The 25,591-nt window shown below is 37.7% G+C and overlaps 4 protein-coding genes across 5 annotated transcripts; 1 reads left to right on the top strand and 3 right to left on the bottom strand.

The window, feature by feature from the left end:
• The first annotated feature begins 1,838 nt into the window (after nucleotides 1-1,838).
• LOC140772532 (phytolongin Phyl1.1-like) lies at nucleotides 1,839-3,045 on the top strand. The gene has a single exon (XM_073114649.1). The coding sequence runs from the start codon at nucleotides 2,299-2,301 to the stop codon at nucleotides 3,043-3,045; it is 747 nt and encodes a 248-aa protein (XP_072970750.1). The 5' UTR covers nucleotides 1,839-2,298.
• LOC140772531 (putative pentatricopeptide repeat-containing protein At5g08490) lies at nucleotides 2,981-6,725 on the bottom strand. The gene is made up of 4 exons (XM_073114647.1): nucleotides 3,759-6,725; nucleotides 3,438-3,537; nucleotides 3,277-3,341; nucleotides 2,981-3,120 (listed from the first exon to the last, which is right to left on the bottom strand). Exon 1 carries the CDS (start codon nucleotides 6,606-6,608, stop codon nucleotides 3,828-3,830), a length of 2,781 nt encoding a protein of 926 aa, XP_072970748.1. The 5' UTR covers nucleotides 6,609-6,725; the 3' UTR covers nucleotides 2,981-3,120; nucleotides 3,277-3,341; nucleotides 3,438-3,537; nucleotides 3,759-3,827.
• Nucleotides 6,726-7,841: 1,116 nt separating this feature from the next.
• On the bottom strand, nucleotides 7,842-12,716 carry LOC140772314 (single-stranded DNA-binding protein WHY2, mitochondrial). The gene is made up of 8 exons (XM_073114316.1): nucleotides 12,593-12,716; nucleotides 10,865-10,971; nucleotides 10,686-10,783; nucleotides 10,511-10,603; nucleotides 10,152-10,246; nucleotides 9,971-10,044; nucleotides 8,743-8,831; nucleotides 7,842-8,264 (listed from the first exon to the last, which is right to left on the bottom strand). The coding sequence occupies exons 1-8, from the start codon at nucleotides 12,622-12,624 to the stop codon at nucleotides 8,139-8,141; spliced, it is 714 nt and encodes a 237-aa protein (XP_072970417.1). The 5' UTR covers nucleotides 12,625-12,716; the 3' UTR covers nucleotides 7,842-8,138.
• A 479-nt stretch (nucleotides 12,717-13,195) lies between these two features.
• LOC140772312 (auxin response factor 7-like) lies at nucleotides 13,196-24,975 on the bottom strand. Of its 2 annotated transcripts, XM_073114315.1 has the most exons (15): nucleotides 24,823-24,972; nucleotides 24,114-24,455; nucleotides 23,341-23,456; nucleotides 21,924-22,019; nucleotides 21,778-21,834; nucleotides 21,405-21,557; nucleotides 21,175-21,259; nucleotides 20,782-20,872; nucleotides 20,481-20,645; nucleotides 20,220-20,339; nucleotides 20,062-20,137; nucleotides 19,669-19,834; nucleotides 14,364-14,854; nucleotides 14,020-14,210; nucleotides 13,196-13,901 (listed from the first exon to the last, which is right to left on the bottom strand). In XM_073114315.1, the coding sequence occupies exons 2-15, from the start codon at nucleotides 24,160-24,162 to the stop codon at nucleotides 13,730-13,732; spliced, it is 2,028 nt and encodes a 675-aa protein (XP_072970416.1). In that variant the 5' UTR covers nucleotides 24,163-24,455; nucleotides 24,823-24,972; the 3' UTR covers nucleotides 13,196-13,729. The 2 variants fall into 2 exon arrangements, with proteins under 2 accessions (XP_072970416.1, XP_072970415.1); XM_073114314.1 differs by having other exon boundaries at nucleotides 24,114-24,975.
• Nucleotides 24,976-25,591: the final 616 nt, after the last annotated feature.

Below are 25,591 nucleotides of genomic sequence, written 5' to 3'. Positions count from 1 at the left end.
TAGACCCTTTGTCTTGCAAGACAAGGAAAGTAATATTTTATATTAATTGGACACTTCTGGTGTTAGGATTTAGGAAGCGTGTTAGTTTTAAGATAAGAAATAGATTATATTTGCTAATCCCTTGGAAATAGGATGCTAATTCCTATGTTTACCTTCTAATAGTGAAGATATCCATGAATTTAGCAATATTTGGGGAATTTTCTTAAGCAACTAATAATGGGTATTAAATCATTAATTCATCATTATTATTATTATTATTATTCTTGAAAATAGGAAATGATAGTTATTTTATAATTTTGAGTTTAATGCAATTTATCCTTGGGATTACCCCACTATGGTTTAACTCAAAGCTTAATTTACCTTATTTTATTTCAAATTTAAGGACTTAACTCCCTCTGTAATCCATATCAAATTATAACAGTTAGATTTTTGATCCAAAATAATGGTGTTTATTTGGCATTAATATATGAATTAATTACAAAATGACCAAACCACCCATACCTTCTTCAAATTTAATTATATTTATGTGAGAGTAATTATGTCTTTTTCTTATATTCCAATTAATGGTTAACTAACCGTTGTAAAATAGTTTAGAAGACTTAAATATTTAAATTTAAAGAAACATGGATAAGTTGAACAATTATCAAAAGGAAAATTAAGAGAAAAGGGAGAAAAAACAAAAAAAACAAAAACAAAATCTATAGTGTAAGGCAAACTAATTAATTCTAGGGTATCTTACAAATCACACGTTATATTTTATTTATTTTGTGATTCACACCTCGTCTTTAACGATTTTGTAATTCGATTCCTCATTTTCCTTTATAATTCTCGTTTAACACCCTAATATTATTTTAACTCACTGATATCGACTAAATTACTAAAATTCCCTCACCACTATTTTTCTCCCTCTCCGCCCCTCTTGTAAAGAAGGCATGGGACATTTATAAATTATTTTATATATTATAACGGAATATGTTTTTGTTGGTACCGTTTTAAATTAACGGTGGATGTTAAATAAGAATTATAAGGAAAAAGTAAGAGTCGAGTTGCAAAAATCTCAAAGACGGTGTGTGAATCTCAAAATAGATAAAATATAAGGTGTGATTTGTAAAATGCCCTTAATTTTATTATCATTATATGTTTACTTAGAGGCTTGCAACTTTATGAGTAGGAATGATAGACATCATCAAAACATTAAGCTTATGCCCTAAGTTCAATTTCTCGTGGACATGATAAGGAAGTAATTGATGCAAATTATCTACTGGATTATGGATGGATATAGATTCTTTATATTTTGCAGAGAAATGAAAACTTAATATTGTCTCGGTGTTGCTGAAATTCTAATATGGATATGTAAATATAAGATTATAAAGATTATATTTATTTGTTATATGGAGCGAGTAGGGTTTGCAAATGGAGCTTCGATAAGTATCCAATACTTGGTTATATACGCGTATATACAAACATAATAAGAACATTTACACATCAACTTTAGTTTGATGGTTTGTAAACCTAATAATTTAAATTTAAGTTGGTATAATATTAAATCATCGGACTTTAAATATCCTATTCAAATCTACAAAATTCAATGAAGTGAAAGATATTGTATCCGAAGAGCATTCGCCGATATTGTTCGACCCAGTTAGGTTCTTAATTAACACACACACAAAGAATTTTAAAAAAAAAATCTCTTTGGATTTTAAACTTGGAAGAGAGGGAGAGGTATCAACAATTATTTTATTTTATTTTATTTTATTTTGAGTCAATCTCGATCACCCATATGAGACATGGATGAGATTATATCGGAATCCATAACGAGAATCCGTTTTTGGTAATCCCAAAACTGCATCCCTCGTTGGTAGTTGGAACCCTAACTGTAATTCCATTACAATGGTTTTGGTTAACTTATCTTTTCCTTCCTCTCATCATGTCCATATTCTTTGCCCAACCCAACTCCCACTGCTTCCTTTTATTCCTTGGAATTTGCTTTCCATCATCCTCTATTCCATCAAATTTGACTCTTATTTTGTTTTGATGCCCAAGGAAGGGATTTTGGAACAAAACCCAATTCAAAGCTGAAACTTTGGATGAACACAATGGTCGGAACAAAAGAAAGAAAGGAGATAACTTGCCAATTCTAGCAGGACAGGTGAGTGCTTGTTTGGAGAGATAAAGGAAATTGATCTGATCTTTTGCAGGAAACATCTGAGCTGCCTTTGGTTTGATCAGATTTTGATCAAATTTTTTAAAATTCCCAATTCATAGCTGAAGGAGACAGCCTTCAAATTAATTTTTCCAATGACTGGCAAAACTCCAATTCAAATGGGGAGCATGGTTTACTTCTGCATTGCCAAAGGGACAAAAATACTCCATTCTTACAATGGAGGTGATGCCAAGCTCGATGCGTTAGCTCTCCGCTGCTTGGAGAGAACACCATCCTTGCACGCCTGGTACTTCCACACTGTTGGGAAGAAGACTTATGGATTCCTCATGGAAGATGGATTCACCTACTTTGCCATTTCTGATCCCAGCATTGAGAATTTTGAAGCCCTCCGGTTCCTCGAGCACCTCCGGGATGGATTCAAGAAGGTCGTCAAGAAAGGTCTAAAGGAAGAATCTACTGCTGTCATCCACCAGCTGATAACCTTACTGCAGAACTCAAGGAATCGCATCTTCTCCGCCAATCAAATGCCTGAAGGTTCAACTTCGGATTGTTGGACTCCGACAAAGAAGGCCTCATTGTTAGGAAAGATTATCAGCAAGCAAGATAAGAAGAAGAAGACTAAGGAGAAGGTTACTGAGGTTAGCAATGTCAGAGAGGATTGTTCTGATCAGAGCGTAAAGATTGATGCACCTCTAGAGACGGTTGGTGGTGCCTCATCGCGGAAGAGTTCGAGTTTGAGGGTGCACCATAGCCAGCAGCAGCAGGCAAGGAAGTCGTGGCGGCACCATGTGAAGATAATTCTTGCCATCGATGCGCTGCTCGTGTTGGTGCTGTTTGGGATTTGGTTGGCTGTTTGTGCTGGCTTTCAATGCATTTCTTGACAAAAGAATTGAGCTTTTGGATTGGAACTCAATGAACTCCCTTGCTTCATAGTCAGAGTGTATGAACATGGAAGCCTGTACTTTTCAGCAAATTGAGAGCATGAACTATATTTTAGAGCTGAGGCATATGGATGTATGATGTACATATTGGAACATAACTTGCAATATGAATGAAAAGTTTTAGAAGTTTAATAAAAATACAAAGTATATGCATGTCTAGCTAATGGTTACCTTCCTCATGGTGCAATTACTTCTTTCTTTGTGTGACTCTGCTCTTCTCATATCCTTTGAAAAACCTACATGAAACCACATGAGATACATCATCGACAATAATTTGTGTAGAAAGTATTTGACTAGATATAAATAAGATTCAATACATATTTATTGACTACCTTTCTGAGGATATGATGCTAGAGAATGAAGACTGCACCTTCATTTCTTCTTCTAACAACCTTGAGCTCAGCTGTCCGAATTAATCTGTAGTCTTCAATCCTTCATCAAATATACAAATCAGTATCGATCTCTTTTTGAATTTACCTTCAAAACCAGAAGACTCATATGACATATGTTAAAGATTCATATAGTGCTATAGCTGGATTTCCTTTTCTATTATTATTACATAACTAAGAAATATGACTGCTTGGTTCTGTGAAAGTTTAATTCTTCACGTCAAGACAAAATTCTTATCAGCTTCCTGCATCTTTAACTTGTACCTTCATTCTCAAAATTGCAGTCCTTGTCTATGTTTACTTGGATGCCAGATCCTCCAAACATCAAATCTGCTAGTTAGCTATATTGAAAGCACATCTCAATTCCTCTGAAGTCTGAACGGATGGATCTTTAATTTGTCGATCCAAAGTCTTCAAGATACCGTAGATAAAGAGTCTCTTGGGATGACACAAATCACCAGCTACAAAGAAATGTCTGGTTTTCTCAACCTCAATCCAACTGCATCCTGCTGGCTTCTTTAAATACTTAGATTTCATCAGTCTTCGCACCTGCTCAACACCATCCCACCTCTCATCTGCTGCATAAATGTTTGACATTATTACATAATTCCCAATATTCTCAGCCTCAATACTAAACAAATGATCTGCGACAAGTCGAGCAACCTCTACCTCCTTGTGGGTTTTACAAGCTCCTAACAGTGAACCCCACACACTACCATTCGCCTCACAAGGCATATCCAATATGAAATCATATGCTTCTCGTAGTCGACCTCCTCGAGCAAGAATATCCACCATACAGGCATAATGCTCCATTGTGGGTTCAATACCATAAACCTCTCTAATAGATTTGAAAAGCTTCCATCCCTCATCCACCATCCCAGCATGACTACAAGCTGAGAGCAGAGCAGTCATAATTACGTGATCTGGCTTTATATTTAGTTCAAGCATTTGAGAAAATATCCTAACTGCCTCTTCTGCCATACCATGCATAGCATAGCAGCCAACCATAGCAGTAAATGTGACTAAATCTTTTAGTGGGCTAACTCTGAATAGGTTATATGCATCAATGGTGTTGCCACATTTTGAGTATGCATCAAGAAGAGCTCCTTCAAGGTGAATATCCTCTAGAGAAGATCGGAGCGCATAGCCATGGCATTGTCTTACTAGGTGAATGGAGGTCAGCTGGATGCAAGCCGGAAGAATACATGTAAGACTCACAGCATCAGGTTTAATTCCTTCCTGCTGCAATTCAGAAAACAGACTAAAAGCTCTACCTGTATTTTCATTCTGAGCATAGACTTGAACCATCAAATTCCAAGTAGTGAGATCCCTCTGACTCATCTGGCCAAAGATAACTTCTGCATCCTCCTGGCAGCCATGTTTTATATAGCCTGATATCATTGTATTGCATGTGATGACATTCTTTCCTGTGAAGTTCTTGAAAGTTTTGTATGCATCATTGGTGTTCCCGCAATTTGCATATGCATTAAGTATTGCATTTACAACAGCTGTTTCACTTGTGAAACCTGTTCGAAAGGAATAGCCATGAACTTCCCTGAGCATTCTGATCCCACACAGCGTACTTAAACGAAGAACACTTAAGATAGTCACAGAGTCGGGTTGGATTCCTTCCTGATTCATTTCATTCAGAAGATCGAAGAACTTCCCACATTGTTCATTATCAGCATAAGCTGAAAGAATTGCATTCCAAGATATCAAGTCTCTCTTTGGATTCCTCTTAAAAGTCAAAAGGGCATCATCTAACTCACCACACTTCCCATAGAAACTAATAAGAGCATTCATTAAGGATGTTTCCTGGAGAAGTTTAGGATGCTGGATAACATAAGCATGGATTTTCCTTCCTTCTTCAATATCATCTAGTTGAGCAAATACAGGAAGTACAGAAATGAAAGTAACAGAATCAGGAGTTGTACCACCTGCTAGTAGTTCATGAAACAAATCTAAAGCCCTATTGTGGCATCCGCTGATAGCATATCCTGCAATAACTGTGTTCCATGTGACGATATCTCTTGATTGCATCTTCTCAAAGAGAAATTCGACTCTTTTCATGTCTCCCACCTTTGAGTAATGCGTCAAAAGAGAATTACAAACAGATAGATCCATCTCTAACCCAAAATGCAAGACATAGCAGTGGACTTCTTTCCCATAGTATCTCCCATCTTCTATAAATGCACAAATAGGAAGAACATTTGCAATTGTTGCATAATTAGGTTGCGAGCCTATTGACACCATGTGAGCAAACAATTGAAGTGCTTCCTCAAAGAACCCATTTTCTGAGTATCCAGCAATGATCGAATTCCATGAAACAACATCCTTGCAACCAATAAGACAGAATGCTCTGTGGGCATCATCCATGACTCTACCACACTTTGCGTACATTGACACGAGGGCATTCCCTGCTAAAGTATTCGATTCCAATCCAACTTTGATCGCAAAACCATGGATGCCTACGCCAAATTTCAAAAGCTTCATCTTTGCACAAATAGGAAGAATGACGGCAACTGTCACGGCAGTAAGTTTGATTTCTTCGTGACTACTCCCATGCATTTCACAGAACAAATGCACAGCATCCTTGTGAAGTCCAGCGCGAGCAAATGCCGTCAACATAATGTTCCAAGAGACAGAATCTCTCTGACATATTTTGCAAAATATCTCACAAGATTCATGAAGCATACCAAATCTGCCATACATGTCCATCAATGCCTTCTCTACCGCAGCACTCATTGCATACCCAGCCTTCACTGCAAACCCATGAAGGGATTTCCCAAGCACAGCATTAAGGAGCACAGCTGACGACTTCACGGCTGCAGCCAATGCGAAGCGATCTGGTCTGATCTTATTGTCCTGCATCCATCTGAACAGAGAAACCACCTCAGGATACTCGCGACTTGCAGCGTAATTCTTAAGCATCGCGTTACAACTTCTGTAGTCTGGAACAGGCATTTCGCCGAACAACTCATGGGCAACAGAGGTGGTGAGGCAGCGCAGTCGAGCAACAAGCTTGGATCCATAAGAAGGAAAGAATGGCTTGAGCGAAACACAGATAGGATACGAATAGAGGTGAAATATTTTAAGGGCGTGGGGTGGAGTCATCAAACAGTTAGGAGACTTGGAGGATTAAAGGTCAAGCACTTCTCGAAGTCAACCTTATTCGTACTATTCATCCTTAAAATTTTCACGAGAAGAGCTCGAATTCCACCTAAACCTGAAACGCAAAACGTCCGACCCGCTATCCGACCCGATTCGGATCGGTTCGGATAGAAAATTTCTATCCGATTCGGATTCAGATACGGACAAAGTTTTTTAAAAAAAATTCAGATATGGATTCGGATACAAAAAATTTATTTATTGTAACTCTTAATATTTTTGTGTTAATTATATCTAAATAAAATATTATAATTCTTTTAAATTCAATCAATATCCGTTTAAGATCCGATCCTCTATCCAAAAATTATCCGTGTCCGTTTAGTTAGGATATGGTTTTAAATTTTCCGTTCAATATCCGTATTTGTATCTGTTTCACCCTAAACTTTAGTTAGGATATGGCTTTAAATTTTCCGTCCAATATCCGTATTTGTATCTGTTTCACCCATATATATACCTGATAGTTAATTGATTATTAGATAGCATATTTATTCAAATGAATACAAATCCTTCATAAATAGAGCATAATTATCATTATCAAATCAGAGAGAGGTTTATTGGTTCACTCGGTCGGATCACTAATCTTTTTTAAATATTTTGATATATATATATATATATATAGTTATAAATAATTTTAAAAATTAAAAATTAGTATAATAGTATGTTTTCTATTACTTAACTTTCTTAACTAATCTTTATATTTAATAATATCAAATGTTAAAAACTTATTGACTAAATAGCATATTCGTGGTATAATCGTATTTTATTAATTAAATATTTGCAACACATAAATATAATTTATTAGCAAAGAAATATGAAATTAAATAAAAGTATAGAAGTCAATGCATTTAATAAATTAAGTCACGAAGTATGTTATTAACTAAATATTTTTAGAAGTTGGAGACTACAATACCCTTAAGAATAAAGAATAGAATAACTGAAAATTACGGATAACTAAATAACTTTATAAAAGTTAAAACCTAATCTTTCCCACGATTTCTTGACTAGAATAACTGCTCTTCAGATGATGATTTCCTTGGAAAAGGAGAAAGAAAACACTTTCGTTTCTGCCCAGTTTTACCAACATTCTCATCTACACCCCTTACTATTTTATCCTCAATTATGAACAGCTCATGAGAGTTAAACTCTAATGACAAAAAAAGATGACTGAAGTAATGAAGATTGAAACCAAGAACTGAATGATACACTTGAATCAACAGTAACCAGCACATGACTGTGTCATAAATGTACACATGACATATATCATCACAGTACCACCCACCAGATGTTCCATGCCCTATTTGGATGTATATACAGTGCCTTGAACCAACATGAGCCTCTTAAAAATTATCAAGTCTTTACATGTCCATAAAAACCTGATGCCAGATGTAGTTCAAACATGTAATTTTGGTAATTTCTGCAATGAGGCAAGAGACCGATCAACACGATGAAGAACTGCATGAATATCCAGGCTCAATTTCACCTTCCCCATTCATAATCGGGATCCGGGCGCTCTACCAGCTGCTGCTTAGGAGTAGTTGTTGTGACGTCCACTGCGTGCGGTCTGACGACCTTGTCCCAACCCATGATGTGTGGTAATACATACTACATAGAAGAGATAAAATATCATGCAACATCCAATGAAAGAAAAGAATTTCTGCAGACTATATTGGAACATATATAACAGACTTCTACCGCCACTCTGGGTACTACTTTTGATAGTGCATGAAACACATAAATCACATAAAGGCATAAAGATTATGCACAATCTGGAGAAATTGATGCATCTTTCCAACAACTAGTAAAGTTGCCATATGCATGAGATAAAACATAACATATCGAGCTATTTCATCCATTCACTTGACTACCATCTTAAAAACCCAAATGAATTGGCCAAGTAAAAGGCACCCCACCTCCCCAACCAACATATATATGCAGTATTTATGAAAAAATATAATAATCTCCACTTAAAGATAATTCTTGACAGCATGTGACAACATTAATGTTACTTTTCTGTTGATAGTCCGCCAAGTGGTGGGTATTGCAGAGTGATCAGCAAGATGAGGGAACATGGCAATCTTACACTTAATGCTGTACGTATCACTGTGAACTCAGCCTTGGTAACTGGGAGAGCAAAGTGTTCATTAATCTGCTCAACAGTATTCACAACATCTGTATAGAGGGAGTATAAGTAAACAGTGATATTAGCATGCAGCAAGGGAAGGACTAAATGTGTATGTGCATTCATCTCAGATTGCAGATTTACATTTTCAAAAGTTGATAAAACAAATTTATGACCTATACCAAATTTAAGTAGCATTCAGCTGGCGCCATATTTCCAAGAGGAATAAATAATTAAATAAATGATCTAGAGTGGTATGAAAATATAAAAACATGATTATAACATTGATCTCAGATTGAGCTTTGTTCTGATATGCATATCAGCACAACTGAAAAACAATAACCAATATCTTATAAGTCTTTAATGCATACATAAATATAAACATGGAGTTGAGTCAGATGACTTACAAGTCCTTGATTGGTATGAGTATATAAGAATATAATGGGCTGTACATGAGATGAAATATGTTTTGTTTCCAAGTAGATTCTAGAAAGAATAAGCTTCTTGGAGCAATCTAAAAAGCTATGTTACTTCTCTTCTCAGTTAAAAATTTAGTAGAGGCCAACATCACAAAACAGTCAAGTGATTCTAGTTTCTTTCACCGAGGGTATTAAGAGATGGAGATCTGTTTTAGGGAGTCTTCACAATAGAAGCAGTATAGACAGACCATCCTCTACTACTTATACACAATGGTGATGACTACACACTTACACAGTGTCTCCACCAGTAGTACATGCTAATACATGGATAGTGGAGAAGAGAATCAGGTGTTGCCAAATCAATCTCTTAATCAGTTCTCATGAATTATTCTAGACTATTTTTTAAGTTACCTGCCATATCCAACAAAATTTATGACTGTCTTTCCTTGTAACACAAACTGGATCTCAATTTATTCAAATTACTTGAGGTTCTACAGTAACCATTTCAGATCAATTCCTCATTTTTGGACACACCTTCATAAATCAATGACTAGGGGTACCTTTCATTTAAATAGAGAATTAGAGATCCAGGAAGCAATCACCATATCCACTTACAAGTGGATCTACATTGCTCTCAAACTACCAAAACTTTTCTCAACAAAAGTATTTTTTTTCAGGATTCAACTAATAGAATAACAAAACCATATAAAACTGATACAGATAATTGTAACTGAATACTAATTACAAAATCAAAATGTTGATTCACTTACTGAAATTAAGCAAATAACCGTTCTCGTTGCTCATTGGGGTGACAGATAAGGATTTCCTTATTTGACCTTGAAGACTATAAAGTCATCATTAAGCGTGTAAAAGTAGATATAGTAATGATACAGTATGCAAAATCAAAAGCTAAATTACTGAAAAGGATCATTTATGTAAGATGTCACGAACCTTGATTTCATTGAAGGATCATGAAAGAACTCACATGATTCAGCAGGACCAAGGCTTATCAAGCTTCCAACTTCAGTAGGTGACAAAGCAAATACCTACAAAAAATAATAATCCCACGCCGGGCATTATGTCTTATTAGGCCATGCAAAATGTAGAAAAGGGAAGTAATGAATGAATAAACTGGTCATCCAAAATGGTCTCGCTTTTGTCAGCTAATCTAGCCTGTTTTATGCCACTACAATTTTCCACCATTGATTATTTACATCAAAATGCATGCCACAGAAAACACCAGATAGGAAGTTCTTAAAAAGTAAGCAGAATTGCATGATAAAAGGTAGAAAAATGAACAGCTATATGACCTGTTTCCTTTGCCAATCATACTTTCGTTGCCCAATGGCAGGCCAGAATGTCAACATAACAACACCCTTCCTGTCAACTCTAGAACCTCCAGACTGTCCAAATAAAGTAAGTGACAGTGAAGGAAAGTCTCCCTAACAAACATTAATAATAAATTGTCTGGCAAATTAGACATACTTCCAGTTTCAACAAATTTGGAAGCTTTGGATCAACAGACATTGCAGCCTTTCCTTTGAATAAAGTGTAGCCGGCATATATTTTGCCTGAGTCATTTCCTGTTATAGAAGACAGATGAATTGACCACGCATAGCACCTGAACAGTAAAATAAAACATGTCTAACTGGGTTTAATCTTACCATGAGTCACAATAGCTGGCGCAGAAGTTGAAATACCATAATGAGATCCAAAAGAACTCATCCAAAAGGTTTTTTTCATATCCAAGGCCTTTCCATGTAGAAGATTCCTAGCCAGTTCAATTTAGTAATAAGAACGTATTTCCTTAAAGAAACCAACTTAATATAATGCAGAGAAATTAAGTGCTGATAAGATTTTTGGAGGTCATAAATTCTTAAAAGAAGATTATGTTTGTAGGAGAGGATTTTTGATTGATCTCATGAAGAACTTCTGACATTAATTACTGTGACAATCTCAAAACTGATTATACAGATAACTTAGCAAATGCACTTACATGCTCACTACTTCTCTTCTAGAATCAATGAATCATAATTACCTATGCTCACTAGTCATTACATCTCAAGCAACAATGCATTCATGAAGTAAAGTTATCTCCAAAAATCCATTTCTAAGAACCTAAGGTCACTGTCATTCAAGCAACACTTTAATATGATTCCTTTCTTTGGCCACAAGGCAAAAGTTTCAAAACAGTTGCGACTAATAATGGTCAAGAATAGCTAGCATAGGTCAGCCAATTAGTTAAACAGGTTTGTTTATGGCCTTATGGTCTCGCAAAAGGCCCATATACTTTTCAATATACCATTGAGTTATCTTTCCCACGCATACCATTGAGGACTCCAGTAGGCTCTGGGGTGGTGGTTAGCCGGCTGCAATTACTGCAACAGCTCAGCCCCAAGACTGTCTAGGGCTATAGTGGACCAAAGGTGAGATATCTAAGTAATACTCAAGCTTGAGTTTAAATTCAGAAAACAATTTCAAAAAAAAAAAAAATCTAAACATCAAGCTGGGAATTGCTAACTTGTGCTTGGATGAACTTGTTTTTGAGACAAGCTCGTTTGCAGCTAGTGTGCTCGTTGACCATTCACAAGTTTCTTTACAGGTCACAAGCTCATTCGTTGCTTTAAACCTCTTTTACAACTTAAGAGCTGAATCCTAGGTTGCTTAAAACTCATAGCTCCTCTTTTCCACTATATGTAATCTATTGAATACATTAGAATGGTTGAGTTGTGTCAACAAGTGCATTGACTTTTAGCCATTATATTGTAGTTTAAGAGCTGGAATGCTCACTATATAGTAAGCATTCGAGGGATCAAGTTAAGAACTAATAACTTAAATAAAATAAAACATGAAGGTATATACAATTACGTATCACATGCATATATGAATCTTATTGCTGGAACTATATTTAGCCAGACACAACAAGCATGCTCTTGCACAATGGGTAAGTCTTTGTAAAACAAAATATCATTTTTCCTTGAGGGCTCCGTTCCTTCTACCCAATAAAAACTTCCTAATGCACTACCTTGGCGGGGGCTTTTCGATCTCGTTTCAACTTCACATTGATCAATAACCTCGGCAAATCTCTTCTCTTCATCAAGAACCCTACGCTCATCCTCCAGACACCTCTCTAAAACCCTAACCCCTAATTTTGCCATCAAACCACAAGATCATTCACAGAACAACAACACAGATCATTCTCTCGAAAGACTCTGCCTCTGTAACAGTTGGAAACTAAAGAACCAAATATTTAACCGAAACATCAAGGTCGACATACTAAGACGGGTAAAGATCGAGCTTTCGAAGTTGACGCTTGACTTGGGGAAAAGAAAGCATGAAGTAAAGCAAGAGAAGGATTTCTAGGGTTAGGGTTTAGGCGAAGCAAAGAAAACCTGGACGGGAGGAGGAAGCGGGAAAGCTTCATCGCTTCGATCGCCGAGACCACTCTCGAGTGTAGGAAGAGTGGAAAGAGTAGCGAGGGTTTTGGACAAAACAAAGGAGAGGCTTTTTATTCATACATATATTTGAAACAAAGACTTAATTTTATCTATGGGCCGATCCAACCCGGCCCAAAATTAGACGAAAAGGCTCTCTCGTAAGTCAACGGCAGTTTTTGACCAAATTAGCCCTTCCAATCTTTTTAAATTCAAAATTTATATACAAACTTAGGCGAGCTTATGAAAATCTAAAAACCACTCTAAAAATTTGCTAAATCTTTGGACCAAAAAATAATTTTATATTAAAATTCGTTTCTCATGCTTCGTAATTTTTTGAGTAATTTTAAATTTTCAAACACGGGAGTTTTAAAATACACTAGACCATAGAAAAATTTAGAGGCAGACTTAAATTAATAGGAGAAAAAACTACACACAGATTACAAGGGGAAAAAATGAAGCGAATTCAGAGTAGTTAGGAACGTGAAGTCCTGCAGTTGGTATTGCGAAGGGTAGAAGTGAATTACGAGATTGCCCTAGAATGCAAACATTACACAAGAGCAAGAACAAGAGCACACTCATTTGTTTATGTACATAAACTTTAATGACAAGGAGAGAGTATCAGAGGGGGATGAAACAAAACCAACCAGGGGTGAGACACCGCAGCAGGATGTGTACAATGTAGATCTATACTCTATTTACTAATAGAAGAGAAGAGGAGAGTCATGTCTTCAACCTTTGCTACTCACACCCCTATAAACTAAATTTGTTACTCTTTCTCCACACAGACCACATAAAGTGCCCATCTCCTCAACAACACTAGTTTTGCAGGCCTCTCCATGTGGCTTGTCTCTGGTCCAGACCAACCCCACAAACAAAAGGAAAAAAGAAAAAGAAAATTGTGCTGCCGCCAGAACGGTACGGCCACATGATCTCTTCGCTGCCTTAAATCTGACACGGGATGACAAGTCCGACAGCACACATGGCGCAAATTGGAACGTGAACCATTGTTGGGTCCATGAGCAGCTGGGTAAGATAAAATCCAAGAGAAGAACCAAGGGCATGAAGTCCTAGTTGATCACAAGAAAAAGAATGTTAGATATCCCTGTCAGAAGCACAGTCCAGGTCACTTGAGCCGTTACGCAACACATCAGCATCAGCCAATGCCTTCTTCCTGCTGATTCCCTGCATCCTTGCCTTGGGGGTCAGCCTCTTAGCCTCCTCGCACGAGTAAATGTGGATCTTCCTCACCATGTTGCAGAACTCACTGCAAAGTAAAGACATCCAAATGTGACTGCATATCTAAAGAATCTCCTTTCACTCCTTCATATTAACAAGATAGATAAAGTTGTGCATTCAGTGAAGTCAGAGGTGAAGGTTCTTACTGCCAAGGATCATCGCCGACCAGCATCATGTCATCCTCATCATCAGTGAAGACAACCTGCCACTTTTTTACTGTACCAGAGAGCTCACCTTCAATATTGAACATCTTTTCTAGCTTGCAAAGGAGGTCTTTATACCCATATAATCTAGTCAAGTCCACTGCCCTCCCAACTGCCATTCCTTGCATGTGAACCTGCACAGGTAATTCAATTTCAGCTGTTGCCTCTAACCTTCTGAGCTACAGGAGTAATAAAAGATGGCAGTAAATTTTGCAACCAAGTTTTTCAGCATCTAGATTATATACCCTGTAGGCAACATAAACAAAAGGAATAGAAGTAGACATCACCTTGGTGCAGCTCCTCACTTGCCGGCAATGAGTCTCGTGGGGTGATTGCTCACTGCTTACTGCCGGGGCATCAGACTTGATGTTCGATGGCTGAGACTGGCAACTAGAATCCACATCGAAAGAGTTTGCAGGTTGCTCATTACGTGCAGCACAAGAAATGGTTGCAACAGGTGAGGTTTCTTCTATGGCAGAGCTTTCTACAAGTTGGATCCCAAATAATCTGCAGCCTGCACCAGACTCTTGCTTTCTTTCACGTGGTTCTTTCATAACGCTTGCAGAGGGGGAATCAACTTGAGAGTCCCCAAGTGACCAATACAAGTGACTGCTGGCAAAGGTAGATGGCTCATTCTTTGCATGGGCTACAAACAGTCCAGGTCTAGATGTTGATGAGAATGGAAAACTGGGGCTGGAAGATGGATGAAGATCGTGAACTCGCTGCAGCCCCGAAAAAGAGAGAGTTTGGGAAGACTCAGAAGGAGATTTCCACAGGCCTACAGTAAAGGGTATGAAAGAATTGCATCAAATTAAGAAAAAAAAAGGGAAGGAAAGAAGAACAGCAGCAACACAAATTAAGAAAATCATCTGCAAACAGAAAGTAAATAAAAAGTAAAAACAAGTTCATAACTCATTCACAATAAGCAAGAGATTTCAAAAGAAACTCTGCTGGACAACACTTTTAAAGCACTAAACCAGATTGTCAGAAACTTCAACTTCTATGGCAGAATAAATAACCTTCAGAAGGAGGACCCAGCAATTTGTTCAGCACTACTTTGCATGATATTTAATTATTTAGGAACAATGAGCAAAAGAGGGGTTTTACACGTATATTAAAACTACTTAAGTTGCTCCCTGTGTTTAATAGTACAGATTGAAAACGTAACAGTTAGCTAATAATTTTTTTTCAGAATAAATAAAAGTTCAAGTCAGTAAAAAGAGCAAGTCTCGGTATGAGGCGTTCGAACAGTCTTAATAAGTCAGTAAAATGAGCAAGTCTCTAGATGGGGCGTTCGAACGCCCTCAAGGCGGCCATTCGAACACATTTACCCGAGAGCCAAAAAATTAATTAGGCATTCAAACACCCTCTAGGCCATTCAAACGCATATACCCGAAAGCCTAAAAATTAATTAGGCGTTAAAACGCCCTCAAGGCTTCTGACCGCCCGAAGGCGAGGGACCCCAATATAGGTGTTTTAATTAAGTGTATTTGCTTCTGTTAAGCAATAAAATTCAAGCATCCAATCTAATTGCCAAATTTAGTCGAGTCAGGGAGCCACCTATAAATAGATGTGGTGTGCAAGATCGTCTCATTCCTCCTTATTCAACTACCTCTAAGCTTTGGAACCCTAGCAACTATCTAGAATCTTTATTGTTGCCTTCCTCTTCGTCTAACTACACCCCCTTGACCCTAAGGAACAATCCTACTTCTTTTCTATCTAATGTGGACATCATCTTCAATTTGGCCAAAATAAAATTGCTTAAGTCTAATTTTGGTCTAATTGAGCTAATTAGGGTCAACTTATTTTCATATTAAATTTGTTAAATTATTTTTTAGTGAATTAGTCAATTGATAGATATTGTAAGCTCATATGCAGGGAATGTCCGCATTGAGTTATTACCTAAATTGGGTTAGTCGATTTAGGTATGGCCTAATCAATTAGGGTCCTATTAGAAAATAAATTCCTATTAGAATCACAATTGATAGTTATGGCAAGCTTATATGTGGGGAATATCTACATTGATTTAGTACCTAAATTGAGTTAGTCAATTTAGATAAGATTATCAATTAGAGTTCTATTAGAAAATAAGTTCTTATTAAAATTAGCTAGAATCAAAGTTGTTAACCTATTTAAGGGTTATTGCATGAGAAACAAAGAACGATTGAATAAGATTTATTTGAAATCTCTTATTTTCTCTCCTACGGTCTTCTTCTCTCTCCCCCTCTCTTTCTCTCCCTTTCTCCTACCCCATCTTAAGATTCTTCTCTAATCTCTTCTACTTTCTCTCTAAACCTCTCTCATTTTTCAATCTCTACTTTTCATTGGTTACTATTGCTATCCAGAAGATTTCAATAGTGAAAGAGAATCTTTAAGTGCCCGGACGTGAAGAGGAAGACGTGGTTTCAAAGTAAAAGCACTACTATTCCATTTATAGGTAAACCTAAACTCTAAAATCTTTTCTTACACCATATTTTAGGCCTTTCTACTGTCAATATACATATTTGAGAATTGAGGAAGTTACTGTCTTATCTGAGTGGTTTTTTCTCCTTCCATCTAGTAGTGATCCTTTTAATCGATTAACTTATTGTCAATTATTGCTTACTATTTTTATTTTAGTTACTTGTTTGGGTCAATTATTCTCCAAAGCATTGCATTCAAAAATATTAGATTTGCATTACTATCCCTTTCCTATCAACTACCTCGACTTCCACCATTGCCATCTCTACCACCTTACCACAACCCTAGGCTGATCACCACCACGCCTCTTCGGCCTCTCCTTTCTTCGATCCATCCTGATAGATTTGTTCTCCATCCTAAATTTATCTCAATCTCAAAAGTACTCTACCATCTAACCGTTTGATCTAGAGTTACATCTTAATTTTAGAGATCCGCGGTAACCCTAATTTTTTGCTCGAGAGTCGAAATCCAATTGCCTTTGAATTTGGAATCGCAGTGATCGTGAGGTTAAAAATGTGATCATTACAATGGTCAAAAACAGGTTCAACCTTGGACCACCTTGAAGCTATATTAATAGTGAACACAAAGTCCCAAAGGAATTTCGAAGAAATAACAAATATGGAGGATCATCAAACTGTGTTTAATCAAAAAGAAAGATCAAGGGATACTCCCATCGACCCTAGCCAATTGGAACCCACGGTTGGCCATATTAGGTCGAAGGGTAAGCATGCCTTAACGGACATGCTGCTCCTTCGTATGTTGGAAGAGATGAGGGCAGAGCGGGAAGCGATGAGAGCATCGCAAGATAGGATGTTTACACTCTTAGCCAATGCACTTGTAATTAAGGTGACCATCCTAAACCCTCCACCGAATGCCACAACCATGGAGACCACCCCCACACCTCAGAAACCACCACTAAGGAATAAACCATTACTACCCACGCCACAAGGGCAAGAAAGAGAAAAAGAATGGGAGCTACCCACTCCACCGCCAGGCGTACTGAATTATCAGGAGAATCCAAGGGACTTCGCAGAAGACGGAGGGTGGCACGACTCCGAAGATGATTAACCACATCATGAAGACATGAGAGGCTACCACCGAATAGGCCAAGGGTGCCCCCATTACAGACATGCACCGCTACATCCACCTATGGAAGATCAAGGTATTCGCACCCAAATGACGAGCATCAACTTTTCCAAATTTAGAGGAAACCCTGTCGAATAGTTGTACCATGCTGAGCAATTTTTTGCTTTCCAACGAACTGAGAAAGATGCTAGGGTATTGCTGACAAATTTTATTTAAAAGGGCTTGCCTTTCATTGGTACAAGTCGGCTTCTACTGACGATAGGTTAGAGCATTCGAAGGAGTTTAGCGTTAGAATTTCCTAACGTTTTGGCACCGAAGGATATGAATATTTTGATGCTTTACTCACCAAACTTGTGCGGTGAACTACTATTGGTGCTTACCAAAAGGGGCTTGAGAAAATAAGTAGTAGGTGCAACCCGACATGGTCGGATGCACTACTACGAAGTTCGTTTGTATCAGGATTGCAAGGAGAAATCTAAACGAATGTGAAGGCTCTTTGACCTACCACCTTAAATGATGCTTTTCAGTATGCTATATTAATGGAGAGGAAGCACAAAGAACTAGGAAGTAAAAACAAGGAACCATGACCTGGATGGGAGAACAATGATCCTGCTCGACCGACTGTGATCAGGCTGCAACATCGAGACCAGCAGCAAGTTTTCTAGGCCTAAAAGCTCTACTCAAGCCTTCAACTAACGTGAAAGGAGGCCATCCACTTGTTGTCTGTACTGTCACACTTGCACAGGTGAAAGAGCGATAAGCAAAGGGTATTTGCTTTCGCTGTGATGAGCGCTTCACACCCGATCATCGATGCATTAAGACAATAGAAAACATGATGTTGATAGATGGTCATGAGGATGCTAATGAGGCCATGGGAGCTTTAGATGATAATGAATCGCTTCCTTACTCTACACCTTGAGGACAAGGTGGAGAAGCACGGTGGACTGTAACAATTAGTTAATAGTTTGTTTGCAAAAGAAATAAAGTTTCAATTAGTCAAAAGAACAAGTCTCGGGATGGGACATCCGAACGCCCTCAAGGCCGTTCAAACACATTTACCTGAGAGTCCAAAAATTAATTAGACATTCAAACACCCTTAAAGCCGTTCAAATGCATTTACCCAAGAGCCAGAAAATCAATTAGGCGTTCAAACGCCCTCAAGGCCGTTCGAATGCCTGAGGGCAAGGAACCCCAGTTTAGGTGTTTTAATAAAATATTTTTGCTTATGTTAGGCAATAAGATTCGAGCTTGTTCGATAATATTGCCAAATCTAATCGAGACAGAGAGCCACTTATAAATAGATATGATGTGCACCTGGATAGTCATCTTAGATTATTAAAGTTAATTTACAAGATCGTCTCCTTTCTACTTATTCGACTACCTCCAAGCTTTGGAACCCTAGCCACCATCTAGAATCTTTATTGATGCCTTCCTTTTCTTCTGGCTGCACCCCTTGACCCTAAGGAACAGCCCTACTTCTTTTCTATCATTTTCCTATCATCTACCTCGACTTTCACCATTATCATCTCCACCACCTTACCACAACCCTAGGCTAATCACCACCACGCCTCTTCAGCCTCTCCTTTCTTTGATCCATCTCGATAGATTCTTTCTTCATTAATCACAAAAGTACTCTACCATCTAACCATTTAATCTAGAATTATATCTTAACTTTGAAAATCTGCGGTAATACTAACTTTCTGCTCGTGAGTCAAAATCCAATTCCGTCTTCGGATCGCAATGATCATGGGGTTAGAAAGGTGATCATTATAGAGAACACCATAAGTAAATCACAAATAGAGGAATAATAGAATGGAAAACTACTTGAAATGGATTTATGTAAAAGAAAAAATTCAGGACGCGATCTCCAAGAGATTTTTATAGTTCAATATATAGTATAGGAAAAGACATCTTTACGTATGGTTGACAGTTTAAAAAGGTACAGTTACAAAAGAACATGGTAAAAGAGGTACTGAATTCAATTCAACATGCAAGTTCAATGTAACATAAGGTAACTGACATAATAATGCTTGACAACTTTCATACCAAACACTGGAGAATGTTCTGGTATAGAAGGTGATGCTGGTGGTCGTGCACGTTTATTTCTTGGTGCAGGTTGGGAGATTGGCGGATGAGCTGCAACAAGTGGCTCCAGTTCCCATGGAGAAACCCTGTTTGGACGTGGAATAGATGAAGGTTCATCCCATTGGACCTGGGCACAAGCACAGATTTTAAGAGGGGCAGGAAGAGCATAAGAATTACAGCAAAAAAACTTTCTAGCCATTATTCTGGCTGAATCAAGCAGACAGAACTAAAAGGCAAAAGAAGAAATTGCAAAATGAGGTAAAATTCAACCTAGATGCAAAAAGTGTAACTAACTTATTCAATTTTTGCTTATCATGTTTTTTGCTGTTCAAAAAACCATCAAGAGCACGCTACCTTTAAAGATCTCCACTCAGAATCTGCCCATCGAGATGCCGTCATGTCCCCAACACCAATAATTGTTCCACTAAACCTGTAATAAGATGGAAGAAACCGTGCTAAATAATCTCATTCGTGTTGTGAAGTTAAGGCCAAAATCAAGATATCAGTTATACCTTCTTTCAGGAGTTTCATCACCCTCAAACCTCATCTTAAATCTCATCCCAACAGACATTTTGTGATCCTTGGCTTCAAGATATTTGTTGACAGTTACGATAAATTCCGATCGACTTGTTCTAATACAAGGAAGCAATTAATCAATTTCCACTGATAGAAGTTGAAAACTACAGCAAACTATAATTCAATATATTAGCTAGATACTGAATTGTTCTATACAAAAATAGATATAAGAAAGATAAGAATAGAAATCACCAAACCTTGGCTTGTAGAAAACAGAAAAGAGGGTTCCAGTACAAAAAGCATGAGATGCAGTAGCTAGAACTCCAAGATGCATACTGTGACTAGATATGACAGACGATGGCACATTACTCGATTGTCTCATAAGCCTCCTCACACCAACTCGTAACTCGCTATTCTCACCTCTGCCATAACAGACGGAGATTTTAATGTAAAGTTAAACATGAAAGAATTCCATCAGAAGTATTACAGATAATACAGCATTCAGTGAAGTAAAGACAACATTTGACAAATGAAGCGGCCAAACTGAACTTTACCAACCTTAAGAAGATAAATGCATCACCAGCTACCAATTTTTTCGAGCTAACAAAAACACTCCATCCAGTAGTGAGCAGATGCCTCCTGGGTTGCCCTGAAATAAGAGGACTACATATTTACAAAGTAATACAAAACTAAGCCAATCAAGTCAGTATCTCAACATAAGAATGCTGCCAAGGCTAAAACATCCTAAATCACGATGAGACATATTAAATCTGTGTGACTGCATTAGCAAGATTCGTCCTAGAAACTCAATAGGAATAAAAGGTAAAAGTAACTAGAATAAATCTAAGATAATATCATAGGAAATTGACACAGTCAAGAAACAAGTTCAAGATCCAATATCAAACAACAACAGATATTTAATACAGATTAGAAAAGAGATAACATGCAAACCTCGAAAAATATGACGAAAATGCCACTCATTTCCATGAAGATCTTTGGCCTTCAATTCCTGCCATGGTGGATTCTGGGACATATCCTGGACCAACAATACAGCATTTCAAAAAAGAGAAAAAAAAAAGAAAAAAGAATATCAAAATGATAGGTGTGAAATTCCAGAAAACATTTTCTTTGGTTTAGCCCATAATGTACATTGGCCTAGCACAGTACTTGTTGAAACTAACCAGTGGAGGTAAGCATTCATCAGCATGTCTCTTAAGGACAGAGAAACCCCCATGAGTGCTTGTATCTGAAGCAGTTAGCGTCTTACAAAAGGAATAAATTGTGCACCTATCCGGCTCAGGCAGCGGAGAATCTGGACTGGTGATCTCACTTTGCTGTTCCAAAGTGCAGAATAGGAGATCAAAAACTCAAATGTAAACATGCACTAATAGAAACTTCAAATAAGCATAAAAATTTGTCAAAGAAAAAGTACCTTGACAGAAAACAGAAGTTTTTGCAATCAAGCAAAAGATTTTACTAGGTAATGTATCAACTAGTAGTACAAACAATGATATGATTCTATTAACCAAGAATGAACCAAGAAAACTGACTTACATCTGGTTCTGGCAGTAAGGTTATCTGTGCATAAACTTCATCAGTATCTGGTTCAGCCTACGCCACAAAAGACACTTGATCAGCATAACATATAAATGGAATAACATCTAGCCGACTGCTTACATCAAGCATGAAGAAGCACTTACTCGAAGTTCAACATTTACTACCCTACATAAAATCTTTGAAGGTAGATCAAACAATGGCATTTGCTGATCAAGCCCTTGATGCGTCGATGCTTCGAGCTGAGAAGAAAATAAAAAGAAATAAGTCTACAGCCATGAACTTCTATCGCCTGATTAAATGTCTCATTTAAGGGGAAAAAGAAGACCGATGCAAACTTGAAACTATGGTGATAAAGAAACAACCATCCTAAAGAAATGCCCTTCGATAGCAAAACAAAATAAGTGCTCAACTATAAGATATAGGGACCATGGTGCTTCATGAATTGACAGCATGGAAGCATAAAGGCTTAAAGATCATGAAAGCATGTAAGTAGCATGGCATTGATATTAGAAGAATATTGGTAGCTCTGGAGTTTGGAATAATATCCTTACAATCTCTATCCTTACTAAAACATCAAAAAAAGTTTGGAAGTGAGATGTAGATGTTGCTAGATTTTTAGAATGGTTAGCCATAGCGAATGGATTACTGTATGAAATAGCCAGCAGGTTTCCATTTTATTAGGTAGGCTTAAAAAAATGGAGTCAAGTAGCTACATTTTGGGAATTAATAAGAGCTCCCGACTATAATTGTGTTGAAGAAATAGAATGGTTAGTGTTGTTCAAATCCTGTAAAATGATTAGTACTTTTAAGCAGAACTAGATGCTCAAACCTATTCCATTTGTTTCCTTTTTCTCTTAGAACGTAAGACAAGAAATAAGTTGTTACCAGGAAACCTATTATAATAGGTTTAAGGGTAGTTTCTCTCACTAACTCTCTCTTATCAAACTCTCTCTTATCAAACTCTCTCTCTCTCTAACTCTCTCCTTTAAAAAAACTCTCCCTCTCCCTCACCGACTACCACCTCTTTCCCTCTTTAACATAGCTTTTTAATTTTTATTTTTTCTCCACGTCTCTCCTTTTCCCCTTCTCCCTCTTCTTCCCTCTCCCTCTTACTGCTACAACCCACAAACTCTCTCTTTCTCCCTCCCTTTCTCTCTTTCCCCCTCTCTCTTTTTCCCTCTCTTTCCCTCTCTTGCTCCCTCTCTTTCTCTCTCTCTTTCCTCTTTCTTTCTCTCTTACCCATGCTCGTCTCGGGCGGGATCGGCCGATACGTCTGATCCCAACCCGAAACGAATCGGATATCGGCCAATCCAACCGATACCCAACTGAAACCAATCAATAAATTGGTTTCAGCCCGGATATGGCCGATCCCGATCCGTTTTCAAAACTAGGAACCATGGTTGAGGGGATCAAAATGTAATTAATCCTACAAGTAATGTTGGGGATAGTTAGTGGATTATGGATGCCCTAAGCTTGAGATGGAACACATGTTCTTTGTCAAAGTATGAAGAAATAAAGAGAACACCTTCAAGATCTGATGGGCAATTTATTTAGCCCTACCTGTTCCATGTGACCTTGAGGAAAGTAATACACTCGCTCTCTCTCACGAGGGACAGAGACAAGCGGCCCTGCACATGCATGCCAAAGTTCCCTGTAAAGGGCATCACCAGAAGGACCTAGAGAAAAGTTATCTGATCAGTAAACAAACATCAATTTAAGAAAACAATAGAAGTAAAAAAAAGCATACGAACAAAATGCAGTTCACAAACAAGAATACATTGGTTTTATTGGAAATTTTAGGCAGGACGCTTCTTGCAATTCCATGTAGAGCAGTAAGCACAAATATAGTCAAGTCCAGTAAATACTGGAACAACATGGAAACAAACTATTCAAGTCGCCAAGCATCTGGAAGCAGCCAAATTTCAGACAAGAAAAACCACAAAAGAGAGCATGCTTGGTAACTTCATAAATATATAAATTTTTGTGTGGAAATAAACAATCCTACAGAGGTACCATAGCCAACCAAACATTAGACAAGCATAGAGAATCTAGATCCAAAAGAATGGACTTAAAATATAGATTTTGATCAGGAAAATGAGTAACAGAACAAACAAGGAAGTAAAAAAGGTAGATCCTTGACCCATTCAATTATCCATCTAAAACTTGTTCCTAGAAATGATCGATTGTTTTAAAATAATCTAAAAATTAAGCAAGACAGCGTTGACCAATTCAATCTATTATCCAAAACAAAGTAGGTCACTACACCAAACAGGAAAGAAAGACTAGGAGTACAAATCCATGAAAATTCACAGAATCAGGTAAGAGGAACAAACCTGAACCCGGTACTCCTCCAGCTGAACTATTTGTATGTGAAATCGCCATGAAGAATTTTTGTAACGTCTTAATCAATCTTCCGAGAAGAAGAAACAAGCGGCAAGCGGCAAGCTCTCGCCTTACTAACCCATCTCACCACAGATCTCTAACATATTCCCGGAGATGAGAGTACAGAAGGATCCCTTTATCTTGGCCTTTCAAATCAACTTAAATACTCATAAAAGCCCCACTAATACATTCATTAATTGCTAACCTGCACCAACTCCCCCGCACCACTCCTCCTATATTAGCGTCTGCAGCCTATACCCTTATCTCCCGCTTCCAGTCGCCGCTTTAACTCTCTATGGAAAGCGAAAAGAACCGTTATGTGACGAAAAAAGTCGATCTTTAACGGCACCCCCCAAATCTTCTTCAAATTCCCCCTCGAAACCGAAAAATTGACGCCAAGAAGAAGACAGCACGACCAGAACTAGCGATCTCGCTCAAAATCAAACAGAATGGAGTACAGGAAACAAGAATTCGACCACAAAACAAAAAGATCTAAGTACTGGGGCAAGAAAAGGAGGAGATCTCACTAAAATCAACCCCACAGACGCTAAAACCTCCACATCCTCTCAAATTCTCATCAGAACAAACCCAACCACCTACAAAATCTTCAAGAAAACACCGTTTCCAGCGAATCTGAGCTCATCCGGCAGCGTTCCTTACCAGGAATCCGATCGGGAGCAGCGGTAGATTCCGGATTACGACGGGTCGCTCTAGATCGAGGCAGAAATCACGGAGGAATCGCAGTAGACAAAAGGAGAGGAGAAACGAAAAGATGGCCAAGAGTGGTGGAAACCGAGCTGCTCGTCCTTTATCTCCCAGAGAGGGGAAGAGGGAATTAAAATATTATTTTATTAAATTAAAAACTCTTGTGTTCCAAACTACGCCCTACCCAGATGTTCCCCCTTTATGGAAGTAGGTAAAGGGGGGTGAGGTGAGTTGCCTCCTTTTGTTACATCATAATAAATTCATAAATAAATAAATAAATATTTTATCCATACATAACTATGATTCTTATTACATGTCCTATCTATCTATAACCTTTTAATTTGTATAAAAACGTTAAGATTTTTCGTATCAAGTACTATTTGTGGTTACATAATCCTCACTATTGTCGACCAGCAAAAATCGTACCGGTGGGGTCGGAATACTCCTTTGCTAAGTACATCAAAAAATATCATTTCTACCATAGTTAGCTAACTAGTACGTTATTTTGTTAGCTTTCCAATAAATATGTTTTACAAAAATATAAGGAATACATGATAAAAGATATTTGCGATCTTTAATAATGGAGGATATCATTCGTATGCAAAGTATGAAAGACAACTTATTTCAAGGCCGCAACTTCAATCGTAATTGGTGATTAAAATCGGTCGCAGCAACTCTAGGCTATTTTCAGAAAGCTCGATTAAGAGTGTATGATAAAGCTAGC

This window comes from Typha angustifolia, chromosome 12, assembly GCF_048772165.1.
Source record: "Typha angustifolia cultivar Huaian chromosome 12, ASM4877216v1, whole genome shotgun sequence".
NCBI classification, from domain to species: Eukaryota; Viridiplantae; Streptophyta; class Magnoliopsida; order Poales; family Typhaceae; genus Typha; species Typha angustifolia.
The sequence above is the reverse complement of the archived record's forward strand: the minus strand, read 5'-3'. Positions and strand labels throughout refer to the sequence as shown.